The sequence below is a fragment of the Ixodes scapularis genome, unplaced genomic scaffold (genome assembly GCF_016920785.2).
Source record: "Ixodes scapularis isolate PalLabHiFi unplaced genomic scaffold, ASM1692078v2 PGA_scaffold2__306_contigs__length_199485367, whole genome shotgun sequence".
NCBI lineage: Eukaryota > Metazoa > Arthropoda > Arachnida > Ixodida > Ixodidae > Ixodes > Ixodes scapularis.
This window is the reverse complement of record NW_024609857.1, coordinates 183734427-183750988: the sequence shown is the minus strand read 5'-3', so window position 1 is coordinate 183750988 and position 16562 is coordinate 183734427. Positions and strand designations below refer to the sequence as shown.

Genomic DNA, 16562 nt, shown 5'->3' with positions numbered 1-16562 from the left:
CAAAATTAATCCTCCGTGTCTCAGGGTTTAGATTATAACCTTTTGTAAGCAACTCGCTTGCACACATTTGCTTATTACGTTTCTGAGGTTATACTTGGCACTTATTATTATTGTAGTCTTGCCGTATATAGTCATTTAGCTGAATATTAAAATTCCTCTATATTGGTTTACCTGAAATTAAATTATTTTATTGTGTTTTGCCTGGAACAGCCGAGTGGAGGCACCAGGGGAGAATGTTCAAGCGGATGTTGTCTATACAAGGGAAGTTTGCAGTATTTTTGATATTTGTATCTTATCAAGTAAAAAGTAAAAAAAAAGAATGGCATGACGCGTACGAGCTCACAGTATCGTCGTCTTATACATCATCTTGTACAAGGGAGCGAATAATACTGAACGGGCTCGAAACCATCGGATTTACATGTGCGTCGCGTTTTGTCCCTCATTTGGTACCACAAAATGGCAACTTTTAAGCTCAATTGAAACAAGTATTTTGAGGACAGGTACGATTATACACTACTATTAATTCAACACTCGGTTTTTTGTGACTCTGTTCAAACTCTTATTATGTTCTCTGGAGGAATGAACCTGGTACGCGCCCGGTTTTACCCTCTCAAAGCGTCTATACGCGTTCGTGCCCATATGTGGACCATACTCCACAAACCCGCCACTATAACAGAAAAAAAAATAGTGCGTTTATTTTTTTAGCAGACCAATCGTGAGAACAGATCACAGCAATCTTCGGGGTAAGCTCGCCAAATGAGAAAGCCAATAAAAAAAAACGCAAAGCGTGAATTACGTTTATGGTTATCGCCTCGTGATTGCATCTTTTGCGCTCTTATTGGCTAATGCCGCGACCTAATTGGCTGTGGATTCCGATAATGCAATTCTGAGGACTTGCCAAGCCCAGCATTTCGTGATCTGCCATTGATAACATAGGGCGTAATTATACCGCGTCGACCCACCTTTACTGTCGGGTCCCTCGTAGTAGAACATTGCCATGTCGAGGAAACCCTTCTTCATAGCTACGAGTGATTTTTCGACGAGGTCTTTCATTTCCGAGTTTACTCTGCTCCAGGTACCCTTGTACCCGGTGCAGACGTTTGGCCTGGTCCCGTTGAAGTCCACCTGGCAGCCGTCCCACCAGTGCATGGCAACGGTCTTGTTCCGTCGTAGAGCGGTGACCCAGAGGGGCTCCGCTTGGTTCCACCAGTGCGGCTCCATGCTCTCGCTCGACGACATAGTAAAGTAGGCATCGCGCTGCGGGTCGTACATGTAGTTGCCAACGATACCGTGGTCTTCAGTGTAGAGACCTAGAAGTGGCGATTGAAATATAATGAAATATTCACGTTTTTCTTCTTTTTTTTTCAATGAACCCAAAGATACCAGAACGTTGCACAACCAATTCTCGATAATGTGAGTTGCCCACATTAAAAAAACAAAAATGAATGCATTTCCCAAATTCATTCACTCAATCTTTGTTTATACTGCGGGATGTCCCGATCGATGTGGTCAATATTAACTAGGCACGATTATATCACGCACTGAAAGTATATGCATATTGTGCTGGAGGTACCGCTCTGTGGTTGAAATGAAATAGCAGAATATTTTAATGGTTTATTGGTGAGCTGTCGCCGATATAGTATCGCGCCGTCTCACTAAATGGCACCATTACTCTGCTGCGCAAGGCGTGCTAGAACTGCTTGGGGTAATGCCCATGTGCACGCTCAGCCTGGTCACAAAGTGTTTATGAATGGTTTTCTTTCGCCGTTTACTGAACACAAATTCACCGAATGAAAGACACTACTTTCAAAGCATTCTTTACTGAATAAACGTTTAACTAAGTTTGACACTTTGTACCCCTGTAACATTTTTAAAGCGACAGCTTTACGGGCGACACTTTGCAGAGATTTCGACCTTCTTCTCTGCGCTGTAGGCGCAAGGCCAGGGAAGTCGGGTTTTTCCATCGGCCGCGACGAACGGAAAGAGAAGAGCGGGGAGCCCCGGCATTTCACCAGTAAAGACGCGACGAAGGGAGAAGTATTCCTGTCATGTGCTTGATATACTTGTATTCAAAAATTATTCGCGTTGTGTGAAATCCTACGTTGGCAGAATCTAGTTGCTACGCGTAATGTTGGATGGTTTTAGGAAGTTTCACCGCAATTACCCAGTTATTTCGGAGATCACCGAGCACTCCTGGCTGTCGTCAGTGGAATCCACGACGTCAACCGGGACGGCTATGAGAATTAACCGACTGCGTTACAGCTATCGCATTCGTTTCTTCACTCGTTGTGATCGACAAATACGACTTTTCCTTTCTCTTCCACTGTGGTTGTTTCCTAGGTTTCACGCCCCAGTCGCGGGCAATTCAGCAAGATGGTAGGGATAGTCACCTTGCGATTAACGGTATTTATTCATTCGTACCGGAATGTGGTGGTGGGGAATCAGTGGAAGCAAGCACCCTATGTTTTTTTCCTCGTTTTGATGTACAAAACGGTGCGCAACAGTAAACTATCGCTTTAGCTTCTAGATGTTCGCTTACATAAGTCGGACATGATTAAAACCATAAAGATATTACGTACTACTCCAGAAAATGCTTACAGCCCATGGGGACACAGCTCGCGCTTCAATCAAGCAGGGCTGCGGACGCCCTCGCGGAAAGCAAAACCAGAACCACGAGCAGAACAGCTGAGATAAACCACCACCTCATGGCAGGAATGTAAACCAGTACAGACTTTAGGCGGGTGCTGTTGCACTCGCGTTTGACGCGGTCATGAGGATAGAGGAGGTCGTGGTACCTTCATGCAGCTTAAGAAAAGACGCGCAAAAGACAAGAACAAAAACACTATTTCATATTTTATAACTCACGCCTTTTTGAGGGCAAAAAAAAACGACGTTCGAAACGGCAGGAGCGTGGACAATCTAGCACCACTATATATAAAAGCTTCAGATGCAATATGCAGTGACTCTAGGAAAACCGAGAAACGAGCGAAACCGATTGAATGGGACCCATAAGGCGGCCCTCTTCGCACCAGAACCGTCGCCGGCCCAATAAGATGGTTCCGCCCTTGGTTTCGGAAATCCGCCATCTTAAATTTAGTGCTACTGCTAAGCGTCAGGCTATTGAATTGGCGTTGCGGACGGCGATTTCCATCCTCTGGGCGATTTAGGAAGATTCACCCCTCTGGTCCCGTCGAGGTTTGATAAACCTTTCAATATCGCTCGTGAGTTCATGGAACGGGGACACGTGATTCGGTCTATTAACTTGGAAACCATATATTAGAAAAAATATTGTACGGCAATTTTCTTTTCGCTTGTTTATGTCTTTTGTGTGGTATAGGAGTGTAAGCGAAACCCTCCAAAGGCCGTCCTTTTACTTCGGGCCTTTCCCCGATGTTTACTCAAGACTCCGAATCGACGAGATTCCTTGGGTCATAATTATTTCTGTGAAAGGACGCATGACCTCCGGTTTACGTGTTTGCGGACTAGCGATTATGAGAGCCACGGCCCGCGTCAGCTTCAAGTGTGAGAGCCGAGCTCCAGCTACCGCCTGGAGGAAGGCAACCTGGAGGATCAAATTACTGACGGCGACGGCGGGAACTGGTGAAGCTGCGGAGTTCAGAAAAAAAAATCGAGTCTGGTGTGTGCGCCCGCGGGAGGCATGCGGCCCCGGAGAGTGTCTTTCCTTGTATTCCTGTGTTAGGCGTCCTGAATTGTATAATCGCCTAAACGACATGAAACAGCTTCGTATTATTACTAAATCGAACTGGTATTATTCGTCGTCCAAGAAGGGAAGGCGTCTACGACATTAACATTAGAAGTAGGATGGCTTAGATAATAACCACGCCCTGAACAGACAAAGAAGGAGGTCGGCGAGCGGACCCAACAGTGCGGCATACGTGAGTATGTCAAGAAATTAAGACCGAGAGATCATCTTCATCGTGCCGATCCTCAAGTATATACGTATGTTTATATGTATATTTTATTTCGGACACAAGAGGGTCTGGGGGAGCGAATCCCACTGTGGGGTGTAAGGGAACTCGGCAAAAAAGAAGACCAAGTGATCGTCTTCACCGCGCGGAGCTTTATGTCTGCGAGTGAACCCGACAGTCCGAAATGGTTTGAGTGCGTTAAAAAAGAAGACATAGAGATCGTCTTCGCCCTGCGATATCTGAAGTAAGATAAACAAACTGTGCAACTTTTGTAACTCTAATATGCGAAAGTTATGTTTGTACACTGTGAGCGAACTTCCATGAACTGTGCAACTTTCTTGGAGCGTTGAGCGAAGTTCGATGTAGGGCGATCTTAGTTTTACTTTATGATCTTAAGTGTGTTCTGTGACTAACCGTGAATACTTAGTGTGACCTTTGAACTCCTGTGCGATGACATTTGATAGATCTAAACAATATTTTATTACCTTTTGAGCTTATCACGGAAACTCTTGAGGCTATATTCTTTACTGTGAGCGTGTTGTAAGATTAGTTTATTTCTACAAAAGAGCGAAGCACGAGAATAAAGAAAGAAGCGTGGGAGAAGCAACTCTGAGTGTCAGAACATTATCATTGCTAGAGACGGCGGACGGAAATGACGTAGATGCAGATAACTGGGATTCGAAAGGGTCTTCCGTAAAATAACTGCTAAAGGCACTAGTTGAAAAAGGTCGCCTAATCACCGGACTGCTCCAACGACAGGCAGAACAAACAGCAGGTCCTAATGAAATTCCAACTTTCCAAGTGATGCTCAATATTAGCAAAGGAATTTAAAACTTTGATAGAGAAGGAGGCACATCAAGTATTAGAGATTGATTGAAAATCTAAAAAAGCACTGCAACCTTCCACAGGTAATCACAAGCGGTACAATTCAAAAGCTCAAAAGGTCACATGGTTGGCGCGGTACGCAACTAGTGGAGTACGCGCCGTTCTGATATCAAACATGGCCGGACTTTGGGCAATATTTCAGACGAACCTTTCTTGGTCGTACACAAGCTGCCGAACGTTGACGACGATTAGAGTAGCGAGTGCAACGATGGAGGGATTCAACGGTGGCGTATCTTCTCGCTAAATATCAGCTGTGCCCAGGGGCTAACCTGCATTTTTGTGACGAAAGAGAACAAATCGTGGTCGGCCTGCGCTCACTTCAGCATTGCGCAATGTAAATGGGCCGGTTTCACGACGACCTCGGTGATTTACTCCACGATATCATCACGTTTTAACGCATAGTGAACGAGCGTCAACGAAAGAACGAAGTCCGATCAGATCAAAAAGAAACGAGTCCGCAATCAGAAGGCAAAAGGTCTGAGATGCAAGGTCATGGAGACCGAGCGACCCAGAGCGCTGGAAAGGACAATCGGACACAATTAAAGAACCAAAAGGAAGAGCTAAAGTAAAACACATATTGTTCCAAATTTACGCGCATCGCTCGAGATTGCCCCCAACCTTGACGGCCGATGAAATGTCTACGGTGTAGGTGAGATGGACAAAGACAGCGGTATTGAAGATAAGCAGTGCCGAAGGTTGAATCGAACACGGCCGTTGTGTACCGAACAATAAGTCGCAGTGCACCTCAAGTGAGCGTTGAGGGATAGGACCACCTTACTCGTCGCAATGATTGACACGGGCAGCTCCAGTTCTCTGCTTCAACCGTCGGTAGCTGCAAAATGCGGTCTCGCGATTTTAAAAGATTCAGTTGCGCTTTAAGGTTTGGAAAAAAGAAATGTTAATGTGTCTAGGGCGATGAGACGTTGTGTAGTCAACCTCGTTATTGATGGCGTGACGGGCAGCGATATTGACGCTGTTGTAGTACTGGATGACCCCCAACCAGTGAGACTGATTGTCGGAAGGACGTTTACTCAACTGCCTCACTTGTCATGCGCACGAGTAAAAAGTGGACTCGTATTTGGGCACTTGGGCACCGGAACGAAGAGAATTTCCAAAATCTGGAGCTAGAGGCAACAGAACAACGTCTTTAACTCCGTACGAAGAAATATGCCTTAGTTAACTGGATTATCCTCGAGGCAAAGAGTGACAAGAGTGGTCCAGCGATTTCGAGTGGACACAGTCAAGACATGTTCGTCTAACTGATTTATGGAGAAGTAAGGGTTCCAGTGACCAGTATGACTGGCGGCGATATAAATCTGAAGAAAAGAAAGAACATGGGGAGAGCCGAACCGGTGCAAGTGGTGAAACCTGAAAGAGTAGCCGCCCCAAATGAGAATCTTAGCGCTCAATTGGGGATTAGAAACGTCCTGTCCGTGGCAGCGTAAAAGCTATTGAGAAAGGAGGATGTCAGGATTGAACCAACGGTCAAAGTGGATTGACGGAAAAAGTTGATGGAACTGGTAAACAGGTACCGAGGTTGTTTTGCCACCAGTTTGGAAGAACATCGATGCACGTATCTGGATGACATGGAGATACGAGAGGAGTCAGGAAGACTGCCAGTTGCGTCTAGTCCCAATTGCACCAGTGTGGAGGAACGCAGCAGCATTCAGGAAACTATCAAGCAGTGGCGTTAACATGGTATCGTAAGACACCAGACCACCGCATGTAAGCTCCGCTTTTTTAGTCAAGAAGAAAAACTGAGAGCAACGGTTGCTTGTCGACTTTCAAAAGCTAAATGCACGAACTAAAAGAAACACTATCCACGCCCCAACATTGACGACCAACTGAAGAACTTGACAAAAAAACAAGATCTTCAGAGTGTTAGACCTTACTCGCGGATATTTTCGGTTCACCCTCAATGATGAGGCGAAGAGAAATAATGCGTTTACTGCACAAGATGAAACAGGAAAGTTCGAGCAGATAATATTCGGACTGGCGAATTCACCGTGCGAGTTTCAAATACTCATAATCCGTGCTCTTGGCACTCTAAGAGGAAACGTCGCCATATGTTATCTGGACGACATACTAAGACCTCCCCGATACTTGGGAGAGCTCATTAAGCGGTTGCAGATGGTGCTAAATGTCATACTAAACGCTAAACTAACTCTGCGGCAGTGCAAATGTGTGTTCGGTGGGCAATAAAATGAGTTTCTTGATTTTGAGGTCAGCATAAGAGAAGCGAGGACAGGAAAGGCCAATCTCAAAAGCTATAGCAGCTTTTCCGCCACCACAGAACGTTCAAGAAGTGAGAAGATTTCTGGGGTAGACCGGATTCTTTCTGCGGTCTGTCGAGGGCTACGCATTCATAGCTGACCCTTTGAATCGACTGACATAGAAGAGCACGGATTTATCATGGGAGAAGAAATAGCAAAGAAGCTTCGTACACTCGAAGAAAAAATGGAGGAGAAAGGTAGCAACGGCGTGTCTTCCTCCTTTCTACTGACGCGCCCTCAAGCGGACACGAGGAGAAGGGAGGAACGAGACGTTTTCTTTTTTCTCCAGGCAGACGGGAGAAAGCTTTTGCCCTCCCTAATCATCTTCTTTCGGTTTCGTTTTTCGAGCATCGCGCACGTTGTTTAATAAATATCTGTTGAGTTAATTGAGCTTCAGCGGCAGCGAAGGCCGCCTGTAATTCCGTGTTCTAGTCCAAACGTGCAGAACATTTCAGTTGCATTGACGTTTTTATCACTAATTTTATCAAACGAGCAAACGAAGCCGCAAGAAAGAGCGAAGTTCCGGACCAGTGCCAGCAGCGCTACATACACTGGGTAAGACGGCCGTCTCCGATTTGCGGGACACACGCGGAACTACAGCAGCGAAACCACGAGGAACTGTGTCGACGTTTTCGAAGTTATGGAAATCGCAGGAAGAGCATCAAAGGCAGGCAGGTTTTCCTGCCGGCTGCCTTGCTGCCTTCCGTGCTGAGTTCGGTTCTGTTGTCCCGTACCGAGTGCCAACCGGTGTTCAACGTGATTCTGTATTTCTGCGTGTCAGCAACATCGTGATGGCAATGTTGTGGGTTGTGAACAGAAGACTGGAATTATCGCCGATGTGACCGTCTGTTCGCGTATGAGTGGTGTAACAACAAGATGAGATGACGTAAACTGTCGGACATTGATGCCGCAGGTCGGGCCGTGATCGGAGGGGGCGGGGTGTCGCAGGATGACATTCCGCTTTGCATTAAAGAGTTTAAGACCACTTGAGGGATTAGGTGCAGTCGATCGACGTGTGGATAATCATCTTGGAACGCTGGTCTGAACGGTAAGCTCCTATCGTACAGTGGCAATGTGACTGTCGGTCCCCGAGAGCGAATGCGCTCTGGGGAAAAGACTGAACAGTACGAAATTATGACGGAAAGTACGTATATTTACAATGGAAGCTTAGCATTAAAAAAAACAAAAAAAAAGGTAAAATCGAAAAAAACCGCTATCGTTTATTTTACTGTTTAAATATACTACGGTTCCTGTAGAAACTGCCCTCCAAGTGGCGCGCTGGGATGAGCGCTAGAAGTTTTCGAGCTCGCAACGGCGTAGCTCCGTACACTCAACAGCTGCCGCAAATCGCGGCTTTGACTGCATTCCAGTTGATCGAAAAGCGATTTCTCTGCCCGTGAAGTATCACTTCCAGCTGAGTGAATATCCGCTCTACAAAGATTAATTCAAGACGGCAATTGCAGCCGTGCGCGAACAGCACAAATAGAAAAACAAACACTACAACAGAAATACGGGCTACGAAGGGCCGTGTGGGAAAACAAACTCATGGCTTGGAACCACATTGGAGCGGCTCGATTTATTGGCTTTCAAATAATTACGGCATGATCGAGCGTTTTCTTTTTAATAAGAGATTCATCCCCTGAGCCATTAAAAATAGTCTCAGATGTATGTCATTGCTGGAAAAAATGAAAACATGCTCGGAATATTTTTATTGTTTAGGGAGTCAACGAAAAATTCCGTACGTTCAAACCGACCCGTATAAAAGACGGAAACGCAGAGCTCGGGAGCAGTGATCGGGTTAGTGTGCTGTTGCATTGATGTTTGTATGTGCGATGCATGTGTATGCGCTCAATATATGTTCACCTGATGCTTGTAGTGTGCGTAACGTGTCTACATGTGTTAGAGGTTCCCGAAGAAAAGAAAACGCAATTGTGGCGCAAGCATATAAAAATATTTTTTTGTAAAACATGAATTGGGCGGTACCTAGCACCACCTACCCTAGCTACTTGCGATTACTCTGCTCGACCCTGCCATCTGGTGGCAAGCGATTTAACATCCTTTTACGCTACGCGGCTATGCCATAGTTTTGTGTTACCGTGCTGAGGTAAGCCAAGAGGTTGCTTCGGATTTGCATTTTTTTTAGAGCGGCTTTTGGTTTTGCGGGCGAATGGTTTTCACTCCTCCGTGATGTGAGGTCGACGCAACGGTTGACGAAGGAATTGTCGTTCGAGGAATAGCAAAGGTAAGACATAAAGTGCGCGAACTGGGTGCCGGTTGTCTCCATTGAACATCGCAGTGCTGACGATGAGAAGACTGAGTGACTGCATGCTTTCGAAACGTAAGTTTCTTTACCTGCAGGGGGAAGCCGGCTTCGGAAATAAAGACAGTTTGAGGAAAGCTCGTGTTACGTTTTTATTTGCTGCTCCTCTCGCTTTGTACAACAGACTTAGTGTTCTCGTTAAGCCTTATCGAGCTCGATTTGCTCGATTCGTGGCCGCCATAATGAGATGCAGTCGAGGGAGAAACTTTTGCTCTCCTGCTTAAGAGACGAAAGTCTCTCTCCTTCTGAAAAAACATATGTATCAAGAGCGTTCCTCCCTTTAGAGGGGACTATACTGACCCTTTTTTCTAAGAGTGTACAACTCAAAAACCAGTAGAGTAGCGGGTATTGAAGCTCTATGACACTAAAGTGGAGTCCAAGCTTCAAAGACAGGCGAGTGCAACTGGATTGGCTGGCACGTTGCTGCAGCGTGGAGATGACGACGAGTGGTACCTCGTGTATTACGTCAGCAAAACAAAAACTGCGGACGCTGAAAAAAAGCTTTCATTCGAACAAGTTAGAGCTGATGACAATGGTGTGTGCAATCGAGCTCCTCAGGGAATTCCTGTTCGGGATCCATTTCACTCTCGTTTCTGATTGTCAGGTTCATGTGTACATCATTGCACGCTGCACACACAGACCACAAATTGCACTTTGGTGTGAGCTAGTACAGGAGTACTATTTCACATTAAGAGACCGTCCGGAGCTTTGATGGCGCATGTGGACTCGCTGAGTCGAGGACCAGTGGAGCAACCAAAGGACAGAATAGAGGACATGATTGACGAGAGACTTGACGTCTATCTAACAATCAGCCTAGAAGACAGAGTGCTGGAAATGCAAGCAGCGGACACTAAATTGAAATAGCTCATCAAGGCACTTCGGAAACCAAGGGTCGGCCAGTCGCGTGAGGAGCAGAACAAGGTGAAGGAGTATGCTCTGGCGAAACCAGGCCTCTTAAGGAGTATGAGTGGCAATGACAGTCGAAAATTTTGCATGATATTGAGGATTATGAGAACTAGTAGAGGTGGAAAGCCAGGACGTGATGTGACATTTCTCAATTGACCATTCCGTCTAAAGATCCAGCAGCCTTTCTGGTTCCCACGAATGTGTAACTAGATGCGAAAACATATCTCACAATGCTTCGAACACATTTCCAACAAGACACCAGCCGGAAAGCGCGAGGGACTGCTTAAACCCACAGTTCCAGGCACCCGACCATTTGAAGCCGTGCACATAGACAACATGGGACCTTTCGTACAGAGCAAGCGACAAAACCAGTATCTCTTAGTGCTATTCGACAATCTCACGAAATCGGTAAGGCTTTTTCCAACGGGCGACAGATCAACAATGCACGTGCTGTGGGCACTATAGGAGTTCATACTGGAGAGAGGGTCGCCGGGAACCATTATCTCGGATAGAGGAGGCTGTTTTTCCTCTACAGTGTTTGAGGAGTCCTGCATGACCAGATCCTTAGGCCATGTTTTGAACTCGACACGCCACTCCAATCAAACGGCCAGTTGGAAACAGTAAATTTAACAGTGTCCCAGTAAATCACGATATACATAAAAGACCTCAATCAGCGTGATTGGGATGAAAGGCTGAAACAAACTGAGCGCAGTCTCGATAAGCCTGTGAGCAAATCAACGGAAAAAACACCTTTCGAAAGGCTCCACGGCTATCTGCCCGACGTCTATGGCATGGCACTGAAGCGGCCTGTCGGGTTTGATGAACCGTCGTGAGGATATCCGAAAACAGTCCGAGAACGACCACGGCAAATCCTTTTCAAATATCAGACGAAGAGTAATCAGGCATACGACAGGCGGTATTTCTCGGTACGGAACCACAGTGTTGAAAAGATAGCACTTATGCGAAAAGCAGCAGAAAATACTGGCAGACCGACGGAGGCTCAGCCCAAGTGTACAGGCACATTAGTTGTCACCCGGGTTCATCCGGCTGACGCCGCGTCACTGAGCGGGACCCAAACAAGTCTGCCCGTTTCTCTAGCACTGCGCAGGTGTCCCAAATTACAATAGGGACTTCCACCACCAGCAAATTGGTTGGCAGCGGCGGCAGCCCGATCAAGCACATCGCCTAAATTATCGCCCGTACTGTTTACAGATCTTACGGCGTCATACAAGCAAGGATCGCCAAACCATAACAGCGTGACGTCACGACCCCGTGCTTTGGCTGCAAAACGCAACACCACCACCACGTGCCTTGGCTTCGAAACACTCCCAGCGATTGCAACGACACCTACCATTCACGTACGCCTGCAAAAGAAGACCGGCAGTGTTGGTGACCAAAATGGGCAGTGGCGGCAGCCCGATCAAGCACATCGCCTAAACTATCGCCCGTACTGTTTACAGGATGGTCGTTCCTTCCTTAAGCCGGCTGTGGTTTCCAACTTTCCCGCTGTCCCTGCTGCCATACTTTGTCTTTCATGTCCAGCGATGATGACGTGTCTTGCGAGCTCTGTAATGATGCACTTACTCATGATGGCTGCAGTATGTCTTGCACCGAATGCAAATGCCAATATCACCTGGGGGATTGCTCGGGCATATGTGTTAAGGTTTTTAAGTCTAAGAACGACAGCTTTAAGCGGTCATGGAAGTCCCGCGACTGCAAAAAGCAGGGCAGTAAAAAAGGGGGAAAAAAAGGAGCATGACATTGCTGTAATCCTCGCGGGCGTAAACGAAAAACTGGCCAGCCTCATGGCACTTAAAGAAGCAGTGGAGAGAATAAAAAAAATCCCAACAGGTGATAGCGGTTCAATATGATGATATTTTGAAACAAGCAATCCAACACAACAAAATAGCTGACCTACACAAACGGCTGGAACGTGTGGAACACCTAGAGCGCAAACAAGATCTGCAGTCAGCAGTTCATGACCTCGAATGGCGTAGCAGAAAACTGAACCTTGAGACTCACGGAATCGCTCAAACAGTGAATGGAGATCTTCTCTGCAAACTGAATGAGCTCGCGACCCGGCTAGAGATCCCACCCCTTAATGAAAGCGAAATAACTGATATGCACAGACTCCCCTCAAGAGCGGACACAGTTCCGGGCATTATAATTCACTTCGTCAGACAAAGCACCAGGAAGCTATGGCTTGAACAGAAAAAAAAAGCCGAGGGGAGTGAAACTCAATGTATACACACAAGAAAACATGATTAAGCGTAACCGGGAGCTGCTACAAACAGCAAACGAATGGAGAAATACAGCAGAGTACAAGTATGTCTAGTATAAGAATGGAAGCCTACTTGTAAGAAAAACTGATGGCGAACGAGCAGTTATAATTCGTTGCGCAGATGACCTGATTAAGATTCCTTGAGTCCTTTCTTTTTTTTTAATTGTACCTATCTTTTGCAAACTTCATGTTAATAAATGGCTGATCGCTGTTTCATAGCTCCCCAATAACTAAAATTTCATGTTGACCATGAACGGTCCTTAAAATATTTATATGTGAACGCACAATTGGGAAGAAATAAGGCGCCAGATATTGAATTGCTACTCGACCGGTTTTTTTTTTTTACATTGTCATGCTAACTGAGACGTGGTATTCGGATAACGATAATGTACTTTGTTTGCCCGCCTACAACACCACTTCCTAAATCGTACTTCTAGGCGTGGTAAGGGGTGGCTGTACTATCTAGGCGAGATATGAATTGTGAATTCCTAATTGATTATTGTGCTATTACAAAAGATTACGAGGTATTGTGCGTGCGCTGTAACCAAAACGTTATTGTAGTGTGTTATCGCCCACCTGATGGCAATGTTGCGACGTTTCTTTTTAATTTCTTGATTGTTTTCTCATGTTTATAAACGACCACAACTACAATGTTATTTGCGGCGGTGATTTCAATATTGACATGCTTCTAGGCACTGTTATGAAAAGAGAACTGCTCACGATAATTAGTTATGATGGTTGCATTAATGCATTTTCAACACCAACACGAATAACACTGCTTTCTCAAACAGCCATTGATTTGTTCATAACCAACTGTCATACATATAGATTTCACAGTGGTGTCATAAGCTATGGCTTAAGCAATCATCTTCCAATATTCCTATATGTAGAGATGTTTTCCTAGAAAAATACTAAGAAATCTAAACTACATTTTCAAAATATAACAAAAGATAAAGTAGACAACTTTCGACAACGTCTTGCATGTAGTGATTGGGATGATATATTTAGAAAAGACAGCGCAGATCAGGCTTACGATAAGTTCATGGAGCTCTTTTGTGCACTATATAATAGTCATTTTCCATCGAAACCTTTGAACCTGCTGTTTTATTCTGCGGGGCGCAGAATGAAAGAGACATAGTCGCTGTGGACTAGCAGGACAAAGAGGGTTTATCTTACACTAAGGTCAGCAACGTATGTACGAAAAGAACACCAACCAGTCCGCCATGCCAAGCCATGCACAAGCCCGCGAGTCTCACCGCGCGTGAACAACCTCGACGTCTTTTTTCTTACGCGCGTGAACTCCGACATGCTATATCCAACATCCTCCTTTCTTAGAATAGAGGCAACATAGCTGGACTGTATACAGTTCTACAAGTCTTTCTTGAGTTCCGCGAGTTCACAGCTCTGGACACATGAATTGCTCCAAAGCTCTCTTCACGATGGCTGAAAACGTTTGGAGGAATTATGCACCTCCCACTCCTAGTGTGCTCGTGTGTTGGGTCGTAACACGACGTAGGGACTTTTGTGCTCGTAGATGTGTCTCCACTGTCATCCATAGCAGGCGAAGACTGCTCCGGAAGCGGTACTAAGTGAGTGCGGTTACGGCGTACGGACTCTCTCTCAGTTTCTACGCACTAGGATCTGAGCTCATCGGCTTGACCACTGACGACGCCTTGGCGCTGGAGGTCTACCAGCCAGACGTCTGTACCATCGTCTAGTGGGGACAGGTCCCGTACGCCGTGACGCCGATCGAAGTCTTGCTTCTGTTTTCGACGACTTTCTCTCTCGAATAGCCTCAGCTGTTTCTCGTCGGGAGTATGAGGACGAAGACTCTCGGAGGCCACTGGGAGAGTCGTACGAAGCTTCCTTCCCATCAAGAGTTCGGAGGGGCTGTACCCGTTCTTGAGGGGGCTTGTCCTATATGCAAGCAGTGTCTCGTAGGGATCTTTTGATTTGTCTAAGGACCCTTTTATTATTTTTACCGCCGCTTCGGCGAGCCCGTTGCTCTGAGGGTAGTGCGGACTCGAGGTCACATGGCGGAAGTTATACTCTTGTGCAAACTTCGCAAATTCAGAATGGCATGTCTTAGAAAACTGTGGTCCGTTATCTGAGGTAACCACTTCCGGAATGCCATGTCTGGCGAAAAGAGACTTGCAGTGGTTGACTACCGCGGCTCCGGTAAGGCTGCTCAGGCGGACTAGCTCTGGGTAACGCGAGTAATAGTCAACCACTATCAGCCACCACTGACCACTGAGGTAAAAGAGGTCCATTCCCACCTGTCGCCATGGTCTTTCAGGGAACTCCACTGGCTTCAGTGGCATTTGTCTGTTTCGGCTGTGTTTTAGGCAGATGTGGCACTTTTTAACAAGATTTTCCACGTCTGCGTCGATGTTGGGCCACCATACAGAACTTCTGGCTCTTGCTCGGCTTTTTTCTATGCCGAAATGTCCTTCATGAAGTTGGACAAGGACTGACTTTCGGAATCTTTGAGGAATGAGGATCCTGGTTCCGCACATCAGGACGTCTTTGCCCATAGCAATGTCGGATCTGTGAATCCAATAGTCTTTAAGGTCGGCTCCTATATCTCGGCGACTTGGCCATCCAATCGCGCGAAATTTGCTGATACGTTGGCATTCCTTGTCCACTTTCTGCTCAGCAGAGGTTTGCTTAAGGCTTGGCGGAGTCACCGGCAGAGATGACGTCACGTGGTCTACGAAGCCTCGGATCTCCTCGGCGAGCTCGGTCGTTCCAGGCCGTTGAACTGGAGACCTAGACAGGGCGTCAGCCGCGGTGAGATCCTTTCCTGGAACGTAGGGAATGGTATAGGTGTATCTCATGAGACGCATTCGCATCCTCTGGAGCCGTGGCGTTAAGTCGTCGAGTGCTTTGGATCCGAAAATTGAAACCAGGGGTTTGTGGTCAGTTTCGAGTTAGAAACTTCTCCCAATCAGGAAATCTCGGAACTTTTCACATGCCCGAACTAGGGCGAGGCCTTCCTTTTCAATTTTCACGTAGCGGCGCTCGGTGTCGGTAAGGACTCTGGATGCATACGCGACGACCTTGAAGTGTCCGTATTCCTGCTTTCGTCTCAGGACGGCACCAAGGCCGTACAACGACGCGTCAGCCGTGAGAACTGTCTGTTTGTTGGGGTCGTAGATGCCGAGTACAGGATCCGATGACAGGAAAGCCTTCCACTTTTTGAAGGCTTCTTCTTGGGGGCTTTCCCAGACGAAGTTCTGCTTCGACGACATCATTGACGACAATGGCCGCAACACTTCGGCCATGTTGGGCACAAATCTTGCTAGATATGTGGCCATCCCCATCACGCGCCTCAGCCCTTTTTTAGAGGTAGGGTGGGGCATCTCGGCAATAGCACGAAGTTTTTCCCTGTCGGGCCGCACCTCGTCGTTTTCAAGGATGTGCCCCAAAAACGATATGCTGCGCTTGTGAACTCGCATTTGTCCTTGTTCAGGGTAACTCCGGCTGCTCTGAGACGATCCATCACTTGTCGTAGTCGTTGGTCGTGCTGCTGTCTTGTCGACCCCCAGATGAGTACATCATCCATGTGGCAGACGACTCCATCCAGACCTTCCAGGATCTGAGCCATGCGTCGCTGGAAGTGTTCGGGGGCGGAAGAGATGCCAAACGGCAAACGGTTAAAGCAGAAGCGTCCGAATGGCGTGATGAACGTAGTCAGGAGCTTGGTGCTTTCGCTGATTGGGATTTGCCAGAACCCAGAATTTGCGTCTATCTTAGAGAACATATTTGCACCTTGTAGCATACCCAGAGTGTGTTCCACGGCAGGTATTGGATGCCATTCTCGCAGTATGTACCTGTTTAGTTCTGTGAAGTCCACGCAAATGCGGAGCGCCCCAGATGATTTTGGCACAACCACCATTGGCGCGCACCAAGATGTTGGCTCCGTTACTGGTGATATCACTCCTTCGTTCTGCATGCGTCGAAGTTCC

At 46.7% G+C, this 16562-nt stretch overlaps 1 protein-coding gene across 1 annotated transcript in view; it reads right to left on the bottom strand.

Annotated features, from left to right (window-relative positions):
• LOC8033159 (glycerophosphocholine cholinephosphodiesterase ENPP6-like) overlaps positions 1–16562 on the bottom strand; it is a 55404-nt gene that overhangs the window by 35395 nt on the left and 3447 nt on the right. The window contains exon 2 of the mRNA XM_029982018.2: positions 963–1310. Coding sequence (XP_029837878.2) covers positions 963–1310 — 348 coding nt within the window. The remainder of the gene's footprint in view (positions 1–962; positions 1311–16562) is intronic.